The sequence below is a fragment of the Perognathus longimembris genome, chromosome 6, assembly GCF_023159225.1.
Source record: "Perognathus longimembris pacificus isolate PPM17 chromosome 6, ASM2315922v1, whole genome shotgun sequence".
Lineage (NCBI taxonomy): Eukaryota > Metazoa > Chordata > Mammalia > Rodentia > Heteromyidae > Perognathus > Perognathus longimembris.
In genome coordinates this window covers 78,719,603-78,740,479 of record NC_063166.1, presented here as the reverse complement: position 1 = coordinate 78,740,479, position 20,877 = coordinate 78,719,603, and the positions used below count along the sequence as shown (strand labels likewise).

Sequence of the window (20,877 nt, the reverse complement as noted above, 5' to 3'; positions counted from 1 at the left end):
TTTTTTGCCCAGGCTGGCTTTGAACCATGATCCTCAGATCTCAGCCTCCTGAGTGGCTAGGATTACAGGCGTGAGCCACCAGCCTTGGCTCCACACACTGCTTTCCAGATTTGCATTCCCTTGGTGGCCTGGGTTGCTTCTCTGGTGTTCTTAAGTGAACATGAAGATTTGAACCTCTTGCCTTGCATGCTTTTGTGGGGCTTTTTTTGACAGTTGTGGGGCTTGAACTCAGGACCTGGCACTGTCCCTGGACTCTGTTGCTCAAGGCTAGCAATCTACCACTTGGAGTCACGGAGCCACTTCAGGTTTCCTGGTGGTTAGCTGGAGATGTCTCATGATCTTTCCTGCCCAGGATGGCACGGAACCATGATCCTCAGATACCAGCCTCCTGAGTAGCAAGGCTTAGAGGCGCGAGCCACCGGCACCTGGCTTTTGGGGGGTTTTCTGGGTCGAGAGAGAGGAGAGTAGCAAACCACTCCATAGGTCACCTCGGGATGCTCACAGAAACAAAGAATTTTTTTTTTTAATACAAAACTTTCAAGAACTTTTTACAAATGGAGAAAAAAAAAAACATATCAAGCCAACTTCCCAAGTGGAGCTTAGCCAGCCACAGCTACTTCTTCCTCTTGTACCTGTTGAGAAGACCAGCGGAAGTGAAGACTTGCCAGGCGAGTGCTCGGCGGCAAGCCCGAGCCAGCGCCAGCAGCCCGGGGCTCACCCCTGCTCCCCACCGTCCTCACCTGGACTTAGACTTGAAGGCTCCTCCCCTCCTCTGGTGGGGCAGCCCCAGCTGTTTCCTTTCTTCAAAGGAAGGGCTGAGAGAGGAGGGCAGGCTTAGGGCAGGTGCACGTCCCCCCTCCTCTCCCCCCCCCCCACATTCCATGACACATGCCATCCTGGAGGTCAGGCCCCGCCCACCCTTCGATTGGGAGGGGCCGGGAAGCAAAGGGTTTGCCAAGGGCTCAGGGACAACCCTACCCGGCTCGATACTGTTTCAGGGCCTTCTTGCTGGTGTTGGTGAGTTCTTCGTCAAACACCGAGATCTTCCTCTGCTTCTTAGCTATGCACAGGAAGAATGCGTCACACGTGGTCCTCCCCACCCTCCTCCATCCTCCCCAGCCAGCTCCTCCAAGCCGCCAGTAAGGAAGGACGTGGCCGCCAAACTCCACGCCACAGAGCTCATACACCGGGACGTACCCTTACTCAAAACATGGGGGCTACTGTCATTACCTCCCATGCTTCCCTGCCTAGAGCACAGATTATTTGAGGTGGGGGCTCCCTGTCCTCCTACCGGGGCCTCTGGCCGGCTCCTCCTCAGGCATCGCCCTGGCCCGCTTGGCTCTGCGGTTCCTCTTGGCCAAGCGCTCGGCAAACATCTGAGACTTGAGGATTTCAAACTGGGACCTTTCCTCCGCCTGGGGAGAAGGGCGTGCTGAGGGCCGAACGCAGCGGGCGGCTCGGACCCAGGGCGGCCGGGCACCATCTCAAAACAGGGCCACTCACTGTCATCTCCCCCTTTTTCTTCACATCCTTCATGAACTTCTTCCTTTTCTTCTTTCCTCTTAAAGCCAAGTCAAACTCCTGCAGGGCCTTGGCAACTGCGATGAGAAGCAAGGGGGAGACTGCAGGGAGCAGGCAGTGCCCTGTCCAGCGCTACAGAGCAGGGCGATGACAGGCGGCGACACCTGCTGCTGGCCCGGCCTGCAGAGGAAGACGGGCCTGCCTCTCTACCCCACTCCCTCCAGCCCAGGTAGGGACAGAGCTGCGTGTGCACACATGCACACCTCTACCACGGCTTGAACTCTCCCACTTGAGCCACAGCTCCACTTCCAACTTTTTGTGGATAACCGGAGCTAAGAGTTTCACACTTCCCTGCCTCAACTGGCTACAACCCTCAATCCTCCCATCTCAGCTTCCTTAGTAGCTAGGATTACAGATGCGACAGACTGGCACCTGGCTACAACTTCCTGCTTAACGTAGAAACATGATGTGTGTGTGTATTCCCTTAACTAGTTAACTAAGGGCTGGGAATATGGCCTAGAGGTAAAGTGCCTGCCTCGCATACATGAAGCCCTGGGTCCGATTCCTCAGCACCACATATATAGAAAACGACCAGAAGTGGCGCTGTGGCTCAAGTGGCAGAGTGCTAGCCTTGAGCAAGAAGAAGCCAGGGACAGTGCTCAGGCCCTGAGTTCAAGCACCAGGACTGGTCACAAAAAAAAAATAATAATAATAATGATGATTATTTTGTGCCATCAGTCGTAGGCAATATTTCTGAAATTGCTGGTACAAGGTATATGGAGGGTGGGTTTTGAAGTCTCTGCCAGATTGAGAGATGAGCACACCCTGACCTATAGTTCCACACTTAAGGATTACCATGTGCATCTACCACACTCATTGCGTTGGAGCCGAGCACTTGTACAAGGCTCTAAACGATCACTGCCCTTCAACAGGAGATGAGTCACATAAACGACACTCTGCTCCTATGACGACAGTGTGCGTGGCTGTCGGGGCTGTGTACGGCACCTCCAAGCCGAGTGCTGGCTGGCTGCTTTGGTGCTGCACTCTCACACATTTCTGCTGGCTTCGCGCCTGGACTTTCCAGGACTCAGCCTCCTGAGTCGCCAGGATTACAGGCGTGAGCCACTGGGGCCCGGCTTCCACTATTCCACACGGACACTGTTATGACAAGTGCTCCAACACACAGGGAATGCAAGGACCCCTGGAGCCCTCTATTTTAGTTCTCTTGGAGGTACACCTGGGAAGAGAACTGCTGGGTGTTTGGTAACTCTAGGTTCAGTGGGTTTTTCGATTTCTGAGACATGGTCTTGCTATGTAGCTCAGGCTGGCCTTGAGAACCTGGCTTCCTAAGAGCTGGGTTACAGGTGGGCGTCACCACGCTAAGGAGAGGTTTCCTGAGGAACGACTCTTACATACTTTTTTCCTTCTTCCTCTCTTCTTTGGTTTGGAACCAGCTCCTCTCCGGCTCCTGTTCTTTTGCCTCCTGCCCCTTCTCCAAGAGCCGCTTTGCTGTATTGATCTGTGGGGACAGAGCAAGGACGCCTGCCAGTCCCCCCACCGTGCACGGCTCTGCTGCTAGGCGCGCGCCTCGGGAGCCAAGCGCTGGCCCCGGCTGCACACCTGGGCCTCTGACTGCTGCAGCTCCTTCTCCTCCGCCTCCAGCCGCAGCACCGCGTACACGTCCTTCTCCATTTTTTCAATCTTGTCCCGGAACTTGAGGATCACATCTGAAGAGATGACAATATAGACTCAAGCCTGTAGCCCGAGCTACGATCGGAGGATCGTGGTTGGTTTGAAGCCAGTTTGGGCAGAAAAGTCCCGGGAGACTCTCATCTCAAATTAACCACTCAAAAAGTGGAGGTGGCCCTGTGCCTCAAAGTGGTAAAGCACTAGCCTTGAGCAGAAAAAGAGCTCAGGGACTGTGCCCAGGCCCTGAGTTCAAGCCACGTGACTGACAAAAAAAATAGACAGGGGGCTGGGGATATAGCCTAGTGGCAAGAGTGCCTGCCTCGGATACACGAGGCCCTAGGTTCGATTCCCCAGCACCACATATACAGAAAACGGCCAGAAGCGGTGCTGTGGCTCAAGTGGCAGAGTGCTATCCTTGAGCGGGAAGAAGCCAGGGACAGTGCTCAGGCCCTGAGTCCAAGGCCCAGGACTGGCCAAAAAAAAAAAAAATAATAGACAGGATTTTAAAATAAGAGTGAACACAAATACTGTGTCACCAGTAAAATTCAGGTAGATGTTCAGTTACTGCTAGGAGAAGACATGGTTTTTAAGTGGATCTTCTGTTACATCTCTCCCAAGCCCAGGGCATGGTGCGTAGCTGTCGTTTCAGCTAGTTGGACTCTGAGGCAGGAGGGTCGCTTGAGCCCGGGAGTTTAGGGACAACCTCGACAACAAGGCTAGACCCTGCCTCAAAACCATCACCACCACCACCCCGGCAAAAACCGCTCTAAGGCTTCCTGTTGCTCTGGGACTCGGTTTCAAACTCCGCTCAGAGTAGCACTAACCCTGCCTGCCTCTGAGCGCTGGTCCCCCTAGTCCTCCTTCCCAGCTGCTCACACACCGCGCTTGTTCCTGCCCCAGACCCCGGGCACCCTGCCTGGCCCGTTCCAGCTGCCTCCCTGGCCAGCCTCGCCCACACAGCTGCTGAGGCCTGTCCCGGACGGTTCTCCCAAGGGACCCTACGCACCCTGAGGAAGGATGCGGGCCTTCACTGGGGCCTTGGCCGCCTTCACGATCTCCTTCAGCATCTTCCGCTCTTCCTCCCCCACCAGAGACACGGACCGCCCCGCCTTGCCAGCGCGGGCCGTCCGCCCCACGCGGTGCACGTAGTGCTTGATGGTGTTGGGCATCGTGAAGTTGATGACCTGCAAGGTCAGAAATGAGCCCCCATCGCACCGGCCGGGGGGGGTGGGGGGCGACGGGCAGCACAAGACGACCAAGAGCGAGGGAGGGGGACCGGCTCACCGTCTTGACCCCCTCGATGTCCAGCCCACGGGCTGCCACATCCGTGGCCACAAGGATGTCGATCTGCTCATCTTTAAAGCGCCTGGAAAGAGCCACAGAGGGACTTGTTCAGGCCTGCCTCGACGTGCGCCGACAGCCCGGCCCGAGCACGGGGACGGCGCCACTGTGGGGATACTGGAGGCGGAGCGCGGGCTGCGATCGCTGGCTCCTCCGGAGCGGGAGCGGCACACACCCACATGCAGCCTTCCCTTGCTAGGGTGGCTCTGCCCAGGGACAGCCACCATGAGCAGCGGGAGGGCGGATCCCACCGGAGCGCGCTCAGGGCCTCACCACACAGCCCTTTCGAGTCTCAAACTCACATTTCTCCTGCTGAAGCCCCCCGAGGGCAGGGATTACAAGTATGCACCGCCACACTCAACCAGAACTAGAATGAGACAGGCTCTTGCTTGCGAGGCTCCGCGTCTGCCTCACAGGCGGCGGGAGGAGGCACCGGGGTGCACCAGCCCCGATTCAACTGCGCAAGGCAGGGGATCGAGCTAGCTCCGTCCCCGCTACCGCTCGAGCACAATGCCCAAGCCCCAGTTTTCCCACGAGGAGCTGGGGAAGCCCTCGGGGACTTTCCGGGGAAGGTGGGGGAGCCACAGCCCCCCACCCCAAACAGTACCGGAGCGCCTCCAGCCGCTGCGTCTGCGACAAGTTGCCGTGGAGCTCGCCCACCTGCAGCCCCAGGAGCCCGAGCACGATGTGCATGCGGTGCGCCTGCTTCTTGGTCTGGGTGAACAGCATCACGTGGTCGGGGAAGGTTCTCGTCAGCAGCGCTGGGGGGGGGGTGGGGGGGGGAGTGAGCCAGCACGGGGCAGACAGGCCCAGGCCCTGGAACTCCCACGCCAGGGCAAAGGCAGAAAAACCAACTCCCCGGGGCGGGCGGGAGGGGAGTGCTGGCCTCTCGGGAGAGGGGACGGCGTGGGCTGACAAGGGAGGGGAGCTATGAGAAGACCGAGGGGCCAAGGTGAGGCAGGAGAAAGCCAGTGTAAGGGGCGGAGGCAGGAAGGAGCTCGGTGGGGCAAGGAGAGCAGAGGCGGTGTGACCCGAGCACTCGCGAGGGATTCTGGGACAGAGGCCAGCACAGGAAGTGAAACAAGGACAAGTGCACGCGAGGATCTGCAGTGTGAAGAGAGGAGAGGAACGGAGGGCCGCGGGTGCGGGGACAGCCAGGAGCTGAGGCAGCCGTCCCAGCAGACACCGGCATCTGCAGGAGCTCGCAGGAGGGGGGAGCGCGTGGGGGGGTCAGGAGGGTGGAGGCGGACAGTGGGCGGGGCCAGGGGGAGCAAGCAAGGCCTCGAGCAGAGCGCTGGGGTGGATGAATGGTGCTGAGGCCGCGGGGCCAGGCCTGGCCCGGGCTCACCTGCCACGATGGCTTCCCGATCCCCTTCCCGGTTGGGCCGGATGCGGATGAACTCCTGCCGCAGGAAGGGAGCCACATCTGTGTTGCTGTTCACGAATATCCGGACGGGATTCTTCAAGGAGACAGACGCCAGATCTTTCACCTGCGGAGCACACAGCCCGGATGCTCAGCTCCGTGCGAGGACGTGGGGAAGGAGGCCAGCGCCGCCCGGGCAGACCCCATGCACACCCGGCCCACAGCCGCCCGGGGCCCACCTCATCCGTCATGGTGGCCGAGAAGAGCATGGTCTGGCGGTGATGGGAGCACATGCGGATAATCTCCTTCATCTGCTCCTCGAAGTACTCGTCCAGCATCCTGCGGCACAGAGGCAGCATGTGGTGAGGCCCAGGGACCCGCACTGACCCGGGTGCTATCACAGGATGCCCTGTACCGAGGACTCTTCTGCTTTATCCGTGATGACATTGCTGTAACTCCACCCTCTCCAAGACTCATCAAGACACAGCGTGCCACATTCTCTGCCTCTGTGTGTGTTGCTCCATCTGGAGTAAGGCAGATGCCAGATGCCTTACCCCAAATGTCCCCCCACTCACTGGAGGACATTGACCTGTGTGCCGGTGTCAACATCACACCTGACACACTTCAGTGGGAGAGCAGGCCACACCCAAACATCCTCGAGTCCGAGAACCGGACCTCCTAAGCTGGAACTATCTCATCTAGAAGAGTCTCCTCGGCCTTGTTCACACCCTGGCTCTCATCTCGTGTTCTGGGACTAGATTCGGATAAACTGTCAGGGGGACGAGGCTGTCTGGCAAAGCTGTGGCTTCTCCTCACTGTGAAGAAGGCAGCCACAGCAGACACAGAGCAAAGATGAGGTGATCAGAGATGAGGATGCTCTAACAGCTGGGCCTGAATAACTGGACAGACTAAGGATTAAGAAGAGGCGGTGAAGCTGAGCACCTTGTCTCACGCCTGTAATCCTAGCTCCTCAGGAAGCTGAGATCTGAGGACAGAGGTTTGAAGCCAGCCTGGGCAGGAAAATCAGTGAGACTCATCTCCAATGAACCACCAGAAAACCAGAAGTGGTTGATGCTGTGGCTCAAAATAGTACAGCGCTAGCCTGGTGCATAAAAGCTAAGGGACAGCACTCAAGCCCAGAGTTCAAGCCCCATGACTGGGGAAAATAAATAAATAAATGACGGCAGCGAAGAACGTGAAGGTCAGAGGCCTGTGAAGGCCTGCGTGACGCCTAGTCAGCTCGGTGCTGACCGCACCCCCCCCAACCCTACATCCAGAGCCCACTCACCCGGCTCGGGCACAGAAGGAAGAGGTGAGCACAAGGCAGGAGAGAAGCAGAGGGAAGGGGTGGTGGGTGGAGGGATGGAGTGAAGAGGGCACCCGGTCATGGGGCCAGCACCTCATCACAAACAGATGGGAATTGCCTTTGTTTCTGGGGACAAACCAGACGAGGTTGAGACCTCGGGGGTCATTCGATCTACATCCCAGAAAGTGGCAGAGTCCACACTGGAGCTGGCTCATCTTAACCCTCTTTTGCAGAAAGACAGAAAACAGGCCAGAAAAATGGGACTCAACCTGCCCCGAGGCACATGTGGGTGACGAAGTGGGCCATGCCCAGCCCAAGAGAGAGCCCCCCCAAGGTGCACCTGTCGGCCTCGTCCAGGATGAGCACCTCGATGCTGCTGAGGTGGAAGGAAGGACAATTGTGGAGGTGATCGATGAGCCGACCAGGGGTGGCTATGAGGACATCGGGGGCCGCCCGCAGCGCCGCTTCCTGGGACTTCACATCCAGGCCTCCTGCAAAGGCAGCGAGTACCCAGGCCGTCATCAAAGCTACCAAACACACCCTGCCTGCCCTGGGCTCAGGCCGCACGCATGCGAACAGGACAGACTGGCCTACGTGGGTTTGAAACACACTGAGGCCTCTGAAGAGAATGAGCGCAAGATCCAGGGACTGGAAGCAGCAGCTGTGGGAACGGATGCTGCCTTCGCCGTGACAAGTCACCACTGGTCCCCAGTGGCATAGGAAGGTCAGACAGGCTAGAGACAACGCAGAGCTTAACTGACAGAATTCTGCCCCAAGGGCTGGGAATATGGCCTAGTGGCAAGAGTGCTTGCCCCATATACATGAAGCCCTGGGTTCAATTCCTCAGCACCACATATACAGAAAACGGCCAGAAGTGGTGCTGTGGCTCAAGTGGCAGAGTGCTAGCCTTGAGCAAAAGGACGCCAGGAACAGTGCTCAGGCCTTGAATTCAAGGCCCAGGACTGGCAAAAAAATAATAATAATAATAATAATTCTGGGGCTGGGGATATGGCCTAGTGGCAAGAGAGCTTGCCTCGTATACATGAGGCCCTGGGTTCGATTCCCCAGCACCACATATACAGAAAACGGCCAGAAGTGGTGCTGTGGCTCAAGTGGCAGAGTGCTAGCCTTGAGCAAAAAGAAGCCAGGGACAGAGCTCAGGCCCTGAGTCCAAGGCCCAGGACTGGCCAAAAAATAATAATAATAATTCTGCCCCAAATAATAGCTGATTCATTATTTGTGTCAGGAGGAAATACAACCCCTGCATCCTTCTTGTCTACTATGGAAATGACAACCCATTTCCGGTGGATCCAATCAACACCAGGCCTCCCCTGGCACCTGCCAGCAGCACCTCTCATGCCTCGGGGGCCAGACACTCACCCACGGCCAGGCAGGTGGTGATGCTGCAGAACTGAGCCAGCTGCCTGGTGACCGAGTGGACCTGGATGCCCAGCTCGCGGGTGGGCACCAGCACCAGCACGCGGGTGACCGGGGCCTGGCGGGGCTTGTAGATGAGACGCTCCAGGACGGGGAGGGCGAAGGCTGCGGTTTTACCTGGAGGGAGGCAGGGGAGGATGGGGAGAGAGGGTGGGGATCTCTCCACCTGAGCATGGAAAACCCTGCTGTCTGCCTGACTCGGTGTGCCTTCAACTCGAATCGGTGTGCCTTCAACTCGACTCAGTGTGCCTTCACACGCCATCTAGTAGTGAGTACCATTGTTGCATTGGTTCACCCCTTGTCCCTCTATTTCTGTGCTTCCCCTTATGCTCCCAAAGACATATAAATGAACATACAGAACATAAAGCTAAGAAAACACAACAATAAAAAAGAAAAAGCTCATTTCCTGAAGCTCGTTTCAATAAGTATTATTTTGTCTGTGTTCTCTCCTGAGAGTCTCTCCTCCGGCTCACTGTGTGTGGATGCCTGGAGACCTGGGTAATCCATCGTGTCTGTGTTTTAGACCTAGCTTCCGTGTATTAGAGACAATGTGCCTGGCTTAAACTTTTACTACAGCTCCAGAAGCCAGGCCTCTTTAGCCAACTGGCCATCTGCTCCGCCGTCCCCCGGGAGCCCTTCTGTGGAGAGCCACCCGTTGCCACCCTTGGCCCATCCGCGGACCCTCACCTGTCCCCGTGGCGGCACAGGCGCAGATGTCCTTCCCCAGCAGACCGACGGGAATGCAGGCTTTCTGGATCGGGGTGGGTTGCTTGAAGCCCATGGCTGTAATGGCCTGAGGAGGAAAGGTAAGTGAATTAAGTAGGCAGTGAGGAGCGAAACAGGAGATAACCCAGTGGCGGCCAGGTAAGCAGTAATTCTCAGTCCTCCCTGCATCCGTTCGCCCACTTGGACTGAGGGCCCCCAGCATGGGGCACTACTCCAGCAGCAGGAAGCAAAAGACAAGTCCTGCCTCTCACAGGAATCTCACAGACTGAAGGCCAGACACGGTGGCTCCTGACTATAATCCCAGCTACAGAGGAGGCAGAGATCAAGAGCATCTCAGTGTGTAGCCAGCCTTGGAAAACTGTTAGGTATCATCTCAACTAACAAGCAAAGTGTGGTGGTGTGGAAGGGAAGCTACGTAGGAGGGCAGGCAGGAGGATCGAAGTCCAAGTTGGTCCAGAGGGAACAAATAACTAAAGCAAAAAGGACTGCAGGCAGGCACTGGGGCTGGGGATATAGCCTAGTGGCAAGAGTGCCTGCCTCGGATACACGAGGCCCTAGGTTCGATTCCCCAGCACCACATATACAGAAAACGGCCAGAAGCGGCGCTGTGACTCAAGTGGCAGAGTGCTAGCCTTGAGCGGGAAGAAGCCAGGGACAGTGCTCAGGCCCTGAGTCCAAGGCCCAGGACTGGCAAAAAAAAAAAAAAAGGACTGCAGGCAGAGCTCAAGTGGTAGACTCCTGCCTAGGAGTGCAAGGCCCTGAATTCAAAACCCTACATATTGCCAAAAAAACAAAGCAGATCAAAAGACAAACATCAGTCACATGGAAATAACTGCTATAGACAAAAAGCGCAGGAGGCTGGGAAGGTGGCTTAGCGGTAGAGCGCTTGCCTAGCATGCATGAAGACCTGGGTTCGATTCCTCAGCACCACATACACAGAAAAAGCTGGAAGTGGCGCTGTGGCTCCAGTGATTGAGTGCTAGCTTTGAGCAATAGAAGCTCTGAGACAATGCCCAAGCCCTGAGTTCAAGCCCCAGGACTGGCAAAAACAAACAACAAAGTGCAGGAGTGAAGGCGTCCAGGGAAGGAGAAGGTGCCACTGACTCCCAAGACTGGCTAAGCACCCAACTGACTCCTAGAGGAGAAATCTTCCAGAGGCAGCAACAAGTACAAAGGCCCTGGGGAAGAGGAGGCCTGGTCTGTGTGAGGGCCAGCAAGGATAGCGTGGGCAGGGTGGGGTGGGAGCTAAGGGAGGTCACTGGTAGGGGGCCAGGAGGGGCAGGGTGTTGGAAGTGTGAAGGTGGGCACCACCAGGGATCTGGCAGCTCACGGGACGGCAGAGGTGAAGGAGGCAAAGTGGGGAGCAGGGGGCCCGGTGGGGCCGCTACCTTCAGGAGAGGCCGGGAGAGGTTCATGTCCTGGAAGGAAAGGCTTTCGTCATACTGGGAGGCGTCTTCAAAGAATCCTCCCGCTTCCTACATGAGAGGTCAGAAAACAGACAGGAGAATTCAGTGAAGCAAGCCAATGACCTTGAAGTCATTCCCATTACCAAGACGGTTTCCCAAGCCCGCACTCACCTGTCCCTTCTTCTTCCGCTTCCGCTCCTTTACTTTGAGTGTATCTACCAAGAAAAACACAGCGAGGACGGTGGCTCACACCACTGGCCACTTTCCTCTGCAGCCCTGTGAGGACCAACTCACAGATCAACCGACAAGGGGCTTCCGACTCGGCCTTTCTGAAGGTGAAGGTCAGACAGGAAGCAAACCAGCAGGTATGGTCCTGAGTCCAGGCTCTTGACACTGGACTACGTTACCACATAACTCTGTATCATGACTTCTTCCAGAAAGAAAAAACACTAAGCCAGGTGCTGATGATGCACGCCTGACATCCTACCTACTCAGGAGGCTGGTATCTAAGGATTGTGGTTCAAAGCCAGTCCAGGCAGGAAAGTCTGTGAGACTCTTCCCGCCCCCTGCCCCCCATTTCTTTAAAAATGATAAAATACCATTCTTCTTCTTTTTTTTTTTTTTTGCCAGTCCTAGGGCTTGGGACTCAGGACATGAGCACTGTCCTTGGCTTCTTTTTGCTCAAGGCTAGTACTTTACCTCTTGAGCCACAGAGCCACCTCTGGCTTTTTCTGTTTATGTGGTGCTGAGGAATTGAACCCAGGGTTTCATGTATACTAGGCAAGCACTCTACCACTAGGCCAAATTCCCAAGCACAAAATACCACTGGTTTAAAAAAAAAAATTATTGAAAGGTGAAGTACAGAGGGGTTACAGTTACATAAGTAAGGTCATGAGTACATTTCTGTTTTTTTTTTTTTTTTTTTTGCCAGTCCTGGGCCTTGGACTCAGGGCCTGAGCACTGTCCCTGGCTTCTTTTTGCTCAAGGCTAGCACTCTGCCACTTGAGCCACAGCGCCACTTCTGGCCATTTTCTATATATGTGGTGCTGGGGAATCGAACCCAGGGCTTCATGCATTTGAGGCAAGCACTCTTGCCACTAGGCTATATCCCCAGCCCTACATTTCTTTTTGATCAGTGTTATCCTGTTATCCCCTCCTTCATTTTCACCCATTTCCCCCCCCCCACACCCCATTTCCCTCCTTTCCCCATGAGACTCCTATCTCCAACTAATCACACACAAAAATAAGCCAGAAGTGGAGTTGTAGCTCAAGTGATCCAGTGCCAGCTTTGAATAAAAAGCTAAGGGACAAAGGAGGTGGTAACAAGTTTGATAAGAAATGTACTCACTGCCTTACATATGAAACTGTAACCCCTCTGTACATTGCTTTGACAATAAATAAACAAATATTAAAAATAAAAAAAAGCTGGGGCTGGGAATATGGCCTAGTGGCAAGAATGCTTGCCTCCTATACATGAAGCCCAGGGTTCGATTCCCAAACACCACATATATACAGAATGGCCAGAAGTGGCGCTGTGGCTCAAGTGGCAGAGTGCTAGCCTTGAGCAAAAAGAATCCAGGGACAGTGCTCAGGCCCTGAGTTCAAGGCCCAGGACTGGCACACACACACACAAAAAAAAGCTAAGGGAGAGCGCGCAAGGTCCTGAGCTCAAGCCCCAGTACCGCCATCCACAAACCAAAAGAAATGCTGAGCAAGCACTCCATAGTTGCAGAGCACTCCATAGTTGCAGAGATGAACCTGGGACCCATGTGCACTGCCCACAAAGTGTGACAACCTGATACAATCCCTAAGAGGAGAGGGGAGCCAAGACAGCGAGGAGCCACAGCACGGCGGGAGACGCTCCATGCAGGGGAGGCAGCAAGGGCCACAGTGTGAAGACACCGACTTCCCTTCCTGGCCCCGCGTCTGACCGCAGGGCGGCACCTACCTGCCTTGGTGAGGACCTTCTCATCAGCTGAGGAGTAGTCAGTCTCTGACTCTTCATCAGCAGAGTCTTCATCCTTCCCTTCCCCGTCCTCTGGCTCCTCTGGATCACAGCCCACCCTAGCTTCTTTCTCCTCCGACTCCCCAGACTTGACTGCTTTCTCCTGGGAAAGGAATTTCCATAAAGATTGGATGGCCAGGCACTGGGAGCCTGTGATCCTAGCTACTGCAGAGGCTGAGGTCTGGAGAACACAGTTCAAAGCCACAGAAAAGTCTGTGAGGCTCTTAACCCCAATTAACCAGCAAACAGCTACAAATGGCTCACGAGGCAGAGTGCCAACCTTGAGGGGAAAAAAAGCTAAGGGAAAGAACAAGGCCCTAAGTTCAAGTCCCAGTACTAGCACCAAACAATAAATGGAAAGGAGGAAGGGAGGGAGGGAGGGAGGAAGGGAAGAAGGCAGGCAGGCAGGCTGGCTACCAATTTCAGGCAATGTGAGTGGTAAGCTCCTGGAGAGAAGGCCCTGCCCTGCCATGCTCCAAGTGGACTTAAAGGGACCTGGCGGGGGCAGCTCAGGGTCATGACCTGAAGCAGATGCTGCCTTGCTCACCTCTGCTTTCCTTTTCTTCCGCACCTTCTCAATCTTCTCATCTAAAGTAGTGGCTGCTCTCTGCATATAAAAACAGACGAAAAGGAAACACATAGTCAGAGTTGGGCACTAGTGGCTCACACCTATAATCCTAGCTACTCAAGAGGCTGGGATCTGAGGATCGTGGTTTGAAGCCAGCCCAGGCCCGAAAGTCCATGAGACTCTTATCGCCAATGAAACACCAGAAAACTAGCAGTGTCACTGTGGCTGTAAGTGGTAGAGTGCTGGCCTTGGGCACTATTTTTTCTACTTCTAAATGTCACTTATAGACTCATGTTCATTACTAAAGTCTGCAATATCCACTTTATAGCATTTTATCCTTTGGTATTAAGCAGGACTATGGGTTCTTCATGACCTTCTCTCCCAGGGTTAGGCCTTGAGACCCACTGTCCAACTTGAACAGATCACAGCCTGGCACTGCCCATCACTGTCAGCCTCACCTTCTTCTTGAGCTGGCTCATGACGTCAGCCATGGCCCAGCTGCCATCATACATGCCCTCCTTCTCAGTGAAAATAAAATCAGGGTTGAAATCGGCACTGCGGTTCTTCTGCAGGGCCTTCTGCTTCCTACCCAGCACGATGGGGCCCTGGAAGGTAAGAGGCAGGTGACCATGGGGCAGAAACAGAAAACTAGTGGGGCAGGAAGAAGGAAAGGGGAGTGCCCAAAAGACAAGAGAGATACACAGAGCTGGGCATGAGTGGCTCATGCCTATAATCCTATCTACTCAGCAGGCAAAGATTTGAGGATTATGGTTCAAAGCCAGGAAAGTCCATGAGACTCATCTCCAATTAATTATCAAAAAGCCAGAAACGAAGGGTGACACTGCCAAAAAGAAATGTACTCTCGGCGCTGGGGATATGGCCTAGTGGCAAGAGGGCTTGCCTCCTATATATGAAGCCCTGGGTCCAATTCCCCAGCACCACATATATAGAAAACAGCCAGAAGTGGCGCTGTGGCTCAAGTGGCAGAGTGCTAGCCTTGAGCAAAAAGAAGCCAGGAACAGTGCTCAGGCTTTGAGTCCAAGCCCCAGCACTGGCAAAAAAAATAAAAATAAAAATGTACTCTTTACTTGACTTATGTAAGTGTAACCCCCAATACACCACCTTCATAATAACAATTTTTTAAAAACTTTAAAGCCAGAAATGGCGCTGTGGCTCAAAATGTTAAAAGTGCTAGTCTTGAGCACAAAAGCTCAGGGACAGTGCCAAGGTACTGAGTTCAAGCCCCAGGCCTGGGGAAGAAAAAAAAAACACAAACCTAGGTAGTGTCTCACTCTTGTAATCCTAGCTACTTAGGAAGGCTCAAATCTGAGGCTCATGGTTCAAAGCCAGCAGGAAAGGTTCTTATCTCCAACTAGCCCCCAGAAAATGAAGTGGCACCGTGGCTCAAGTGGTAGAGCGCTAGCCTTGAGCTGAAGAGCTCAGGGACAGCACCCAGGGCCAGAGTTCAAGCCCCACAACCAGCAAAAAAAAACAAACAAAAAACCCACCCAACTATAAAAAGTTGCTGTTGAGCAGTCAGTGTACGCGGGGCTGCTGCTTGTACTGACCGTTCACTCTGCTGCTTAGGTGAAGGACAAGGTAGAAAAGAGGCGGATATGAGGGATGTGAGGGCTGGAGGGGTGGGGCAGGAGTGGCCTGGACGAGGGAGTGTGAAAGGAGAAGGCAGAGACCCGGGAAAGGCTCATGGGGGGCTTGCAGAGCCCCGGGTGGGTGAGGAGGAGGAAGCTGTCAGGATGACCCCGGGCCCAGGCTTGGGACGGCCAGGTGAGATGAGGGCTGAGCTCTGCAGAGCCCGTGGCCGTCCCAAAGGCAGTGGCAGGCAGCCGTGGGGAGTGGAGACGGGCCGACGCCGGGGCTGTCAGAGGCGCAAGGCCCGCTCCCCGCCACCCGGCTTAACGCCCGTGGGCATCACACTCCCAGCTGAGCTTCAGGAGAAGGGCGCCCCTCCGCTGCCACGAGCCCACGCCTGACGTCGCGGCTGCCCCCACGCACAGGCCTGAGGTGCTCACGGGTGTGGATGGGTGGCCACCACGGGGCGGGGGCCACGCTGACTCCACCTCTGGGTCTCAACCACCAAGGCACGGACTAGACAGCCAGGCCGAGAGCGGGCACCCGGCTCGGACGGGCGGGCTGCGGGGAAGCCTGGGGTCCCGCCAGGCCCTCCCCGAAGGACGCCGAGGACCGGTCCCCACTCGCCGGGACCCACCCCCGCGGCCCACACCTCCTCCTCGTCGTCTCCGGAGTCGGACTCGGGCTCCACCGGCACCTCGTCATCGTCGCCGATGGTCCCGATCAGTCCCAAGTCCGCCAGCATGCTGAACAACCACCACTTCCGGAAGTGAGCGCAGCTCGCCGCACAGCCCGCCCCTTCCCTGCCCGCTACCTCCTCCGTGCGCATGCGTCACCCTTCACTTCCGCTCGAGGAAGCGCCGCCCAGGCTCCACTACCACAGCTCCTAGAGTGCGCATGCGGGGGTGGGGGCGTGGCTTCGATGACGAAACCCAAGGGGCGGGGCTACAGCTTAATAAGGAAATTCCATTGTTTTAGAAAGCAGTGTTTAGAAAAAGTCTAAAGAAACCTGCAGCCGGCGGCTCGCGCCCGTCGTCCTAGCTACTCGGCCGGGAGGATCGTGGTTCAAAGCCAGCCTGGGCAGGGACGTCCCCGAGAGAATCTTACCTCTGATACAAACGAGTCAGGAAAGGCCGGGAGCGGCGCCGTGGTTCGGATGGTAGAGCGCCCACCTGGAGCCCAAAGCGCTCGGGGCCAGCGTCCCGGCCCTGAGTTCCATCCAGCCCAGGACCAACCAAAGAAAGAAAAAGGCTGAACAGCCGCCGTGATGATAACGGGACAGTACATATTTGTGAGCCAAAAATTTAGACAGAGCACCTGGGTGGCAGAATCGTGATTTTTATTTTCTTAGATTTTTTTCCCCTCCACAGTGAGTTATTTTTACAAGAAAGAGAAGAAATAATGAGCACTTATTTAACAATATGTGTCAGTAATGATCAAAACACATAGATCTACTAATCTAACCCTTACAGCCCCCTCCAAGGGGAGGTAACATTGCTTTTGCCATTTTAGAGCTAAGGAGACTGCGATGGAAAGAGGCTCCCAAGTCACACAGCTGACTAAGAACAGAGCCAAGAGTGTAACCCAGGCCAGGAGGCTTCGGGTTCTCGGGAAAGCCCTCAGCTTACCTCTCATTTGTTTGTAGAAATCCTAGACCACCTACGTGCTGTATGAAGTCACCCCACTCCCTACCCTTCCCTTTCAAATGAGCATTTTCTGCTTCCCAAAGCCAGTGTGTGGCATGAAGTGCGTTTCCTTGTTGTTGTTGTTTTTTATTCTATTCATCTTAAGGTACAGATGTACGTCCATTAAGTATATTCAAGACGTGCAAACTTCACCAGTGTTTCCAAAACTGATCCATCGCCCAAAGAGAAACTGCAACCCTTGAGCAACAGCTCTAATCTATTTCCTGTGCCTATAAATTAATATTTCCTTTGAGAACTCAATATCCTTTGGAGGCTGGCTTGCTTCATGCAGCATAATGTTTCCAAGATCCTTCTGTGTTGTAGATATCTCAGAACTTCCTCAAGGTTGAATAAAGTTGTGGTTGCCTATACCTAGGAGAGGAACTGATCACGTGAGAGTTCTAGATAATAGCTTTCTGGCAATCTCTGATTTGTTTTCCACAGGGGTTGTTAATTTTTAACCACCTACCAAAGGTGAAGGATGTTGTGATAGCTCTACCTCCTCACCTGTGTGTCCTTTCTTGACAATAATCTCAGATGGTTTTACCTGATGTCTCTAGTGGGGGTGAGTTTCATACCCGGCTTTACTCACAGAGACGTGAATGAAGAGCAGGCAACACTGCAACACTGCAGTGGTATTTCTAGACTTTTTTTCTTTTCGGTGCCGATCCTGTGGCTTGAACTTAGGACCTCAGTGCTATCTCTGAGCTTTTTTCTCTCTCTTAAGGCTAGCAGCCTACAACTTGAGCCACAGCTCCAACACAGTGCTCCAATTCTGCCTTTTTTTTTTTCCTCATAAAATCAAGGCCTGGGGCTGGGAATATAGCTTAGTGGTAGAGTGCTTGCCTAGCATGCATGAAGCTCTGGGTTGATTCCTCAGCACCACATAAACAGGAAAAGCCAGAAGTGATGCTGTGGCTCAAGTGGTAGAGCGCTAGCCTTGAGCAAAAGAAGCTCAGGGACAGTGCTCCGGCCCTGAGTTCAAGCCTCAGGACTGGCAAAAAAAAAAAAATCAAGGCCTGAGGCTGAATCAGGACTCCAAGAATTTGTCAGTCTTAGCCATGTTGGCATTTGGGACTGGTGGGGACCGTCCTGCGTGTGGCAAGATGTTTGGCAGCGTCCCTGGCCTCTGCCCACTAGATGTCAGTGGCAGCCCCCTCACCCGCTGTGACAACCAAAAATGTCTTAAATTCCCGCCCCCAGCCAGCAACCTGCTGCCTTTCTTCTGCGTGCTCCAGCCCCCTAGGGCCCTGTGTGGCTGGCATTGCACGCACGCACGCACGCACACCCTGAAGCCCTGAGACACTGTCCTTTGCTGGGCTGTGGTAAAAAATGCACCTCCCTGGTGTGGCTTCAATATCCAAAGTTTCTTTTCAGGATCAACTTATGAACATACTCTTCACCCGAGTCCACAGTGATTTACTGATGACACTTTGTTCCAAGTTCTTAGAGGTACATCACCCTCTCCTTTGCTCCTCCTCTCCCTAACCCTGAGAGTCACCCATTCCCATGACTCAGAAGGACAGCTTTCGATGAATGGGTGGCTCCCACCTGTCATCCTAGCTTCTCGGGAGGCTGAGACCTAAGGAGCACAGTCAAAGCTAGCCCAAGAGAAGAAAGTCTACGAGACTCCTCTCTGGTGAACCACTCTAAAGAAGCTGGAAGTGGAGCTGTGGCTCAAGTGGTAGGGCATTGGCCTTGAGAATAAAAGCTAAGGGACAGTACCCAGGCTCTAATTAGGCTCAAGCCCCGGTACTAGCCAAAACCAACACACATACGCACAAAAGTGATACAGGTGGTTTCTGGACAAAAGATGTGAAGCGTAATTCACCCGCGGTGGTGTCCCCTTTCCTCCACGGTCAGGCTCTATTCCTCATGGTGCCGAAGCCTCCAGGTCCGGAGAGGCACTTCCTGGTTCCTAGACACCTGTGATCTCTCTGTCTGTGTCTTCCCTGGGGAGAAGGCAGGGAGTCCTGGGCCTCCCCTGTTAGGTCCTCACCTCATCCATGAGGACTCCACCGTTATTACCCAGCTACCTCCCACATGCCTCTTCTCTTCACATATCACATGAGCCGGGATTACAACATAGAAATTTGGGGGAAACATTCCATCCAGCATAGAAGGGACAATGCACAATTTTCTTGTTGCTGTCGTTGTTTTTTGCTTTTTGGTTTTGGGTTTTTTTTTTTTTTTTTTTTTTTGCCAGTCCTGGGGTTTGGACTCAGGCAGGGCCTGAGCACTATCCCTGGCTTCTTTTTGCTCAAGGCTAGCACTCTACCACTTGAGCCACAGCACCACATCTGGCTTGTGTATGTGATGCTGAGGAATCGAACCCAGGGCTTCGTGCATGCTAGGCAAGCACTCTACCGCTAAGCCACATTCCTAGCCCCCAATGCACAATTTTTGACAACAGTGGCTTTTTTTTTTTTGGTGCTGATACTGGGGCTTGAACTCGAGGCCTGGATGCTGTCCCTCGGCATTTTTTCCTCAAGACCGGGGCTCTACCATTTGTCCCACAGCTCCACTTGCAGCTTTTTGGTAATTAATTGGAGATTAGAGTCTCACAGACTTCCCCGCCTGGGCTGGTGGGTTGGACACAATCCTCAAGACCTCAGCCTCCTGAGTAGCAAGGATGACAAGCATGAGCCACCAGTGCCTGGCTACAACAGTGGCTTTAACAACAGAGAAGATAATCTGCTTTGCATAACTGAAGTCTGGGGGTGACTGGTGGTGGCTTCTGTGGCCCCTCTGCTCCATAAGCTCTTTCTAGCTCTCTCAGCCATTGTCCACATCCTCTTGTGCAGCTCTCAACTTTGGAATTGGATCATTTTCTCAGAGCTATCCTGACCACGTGTCTCCGGCTCCTGTATCCTCTAACAGCTGGGCTTTCTTTGTTCACCCTATGACCTGCCTCTGCTGGTTCTGAGGTCTCAGACCTGTATGGCCTTGAGCAGGTTCCTTAACCTCCTTGCACCTCAATTTCTTACAAAATGGGGTTCTATCTGGGCTGGGTGTATTTCAGTGCTGAGTGCTTGCCTGGTGTGCATAAGCCCCTGGGTTTGGTCCCCAGCACTGGATGTAAAATGAGTCATGGGCATTAGGCAAAGGCCAATCATCTATGAAGCTGAGGCAAGAAGAGCCCCTTCAGATGAGCAAGACATCATATATGTGTCCTCTGTGCCTCTTTCTCGGGAAGAAAACAAGCAGGGGAATCTGTGGAAGCCAGACACTGGTAGCTCACACCTGTAACCCTAGCTACTCAGGAGGCTGACATCTGAGGACCATGGTTCAAAGCCAGCCTAAGCAGTAAAGTCCTTGAAACTCTTATCTCCAGGGGCTGGGGATATGGCCTAGTGGCAAGAGTGCCTGCCTCATATACATGAAGCCCTGGGTTCGATTCCCCAGCACCACATATACAGAAAATAGCCAGAAGTGGCACTGTGGCTCAGTGGCAGAGTGCTGGCCTTGAGCAAAAGGAAGCCAGGGACAGTGCTCAGGCCCTGAGTCCAAGCCCCAGGACTGGCCAAAAAAAAAAAAAAAAAAAAAAAAGAAAGAAAGAATTATCCCTAACTAACCAGCAAAAAAGCCATAAATAGAGTTGTAGCTCAACTGGTGGAGGACCAGTCTTGACCAAAAGGTAAGGAATGCGAGCCTTGAACAAAAGAATCTAGGGATGATGCCAGATCCAGGCTTCAAGCCTCAGGACTGGCAAAAAACAAAAACAATAAGATAAAACACCCCCAAAACCAAACAAACAAAAAAATGAAGAAAGAGTGCAGTTCAAAGCTGTAGAGCCCTGAGTTCAAGCCTCAGTATCTGTACAAAAACAAAAGCTAATGGAAACCAGAAAGTATGGGAGAGCTAGCCTAGGACAGGACAGAGCCTGAGCCAGTGAGTGTAATGCAGAATTTCTCTGCATCGGAGCCCAAGATGAAATTGTAAAGATGTCAACAAGAAAAACAAAAACAAGAACGTAGTTACCTGTTTTTTGTTTGTTCGTTTGGTGCTGGTCCTGGGGTTCAAACTCAGTTGGGTGGGCACTGTCCCTGAGCTTTTGTGCCCAAGGCTAGCATTCTAGCACTTGAGCCACACTCTCCTATGGAGTTCTGGTGTTTAAGTTGGACCTACGTGTCTCAAGGGCTTTCCTGCATGGCTAGGCTTCAAACCATGATCCTCAGATCCCAGCCTTCTGAAGAACTAGGATTGCAGGTAAGACCCACAAGCACATACCTCTGATGTT

General features: G+C 53.9%; 1 protein-coding gene across 1 annotated transcript; it reads right to left on the bottom strand.

The window, feature by feature from the left end:
* Window positions 1-491: 491 nt before the first annotated feature.
* Window positions 492-15,723, bottom strand: Ddx27 (DEAD-box helicase 27). The gene is made up of 21 exons (XM_048349594.1): window positions 15,605-15,723; window positions 13,821-13,967; window positions 13,342-13,401; window positions 12,738-12,897; window positions 10,961-11,004; window positions 10,772-10,858; window positions 9,345-9,450; window positions 8,601-8,774; window positions 7,561-7,711; window positions 6,154-6,253; window positions 5,900-6,041; window positions 5,159-5,312; window positions 4,495-4,576; window positions 4,217-4,394; window positions 3,142-3,248; window positions 2,938-3,040; window positions 1,504-1,598; window positions 1,292-1,415; window positions 979-1,060; window positions 741-815; window positions 492-632 (listed from the first exon to the last, which is right to left on the bottom strand). The coding sequence occupies exons 1-21, from the start codon at window positions 15,695-15,697 to the stop codon at window positions 614-616; spliced, it is 2,283 nt and encodes a 760-aa protein (XP_048205551.1). The 5' UTR covers window positions 15,698-15,723; the 3' UTR covers window positions 492-613.
* Between the last annotated feature and the right edge of the window lie 5,154 nt (window positions 15,724-20,877).

Bases quoted from the DNA above. Each gene is read 5' to 3' on its own strand.
- Ddx27 (XM_048349594.1), bottom strand. From the start codon at position 15,697: ATGCTGGCGGACTTGGGACTGATCGGGACCATCGGCGACGATGACGAG. The intron at 13,402-13,820 runs GTGAGGCTGACA...TTTTATATGCAG, and splicing joins TGAGCCAGCTCAAGAAGAAG to AGAGCAGCCACTACTTTAGA. The intron at 6,042-6,153 runs GTGGGCCCCGGG...TGTGCTCCGCAG, and splicing joins CGGCCACCATGACGGATGAG to GTGAAAGATCTGGCGTCTGT.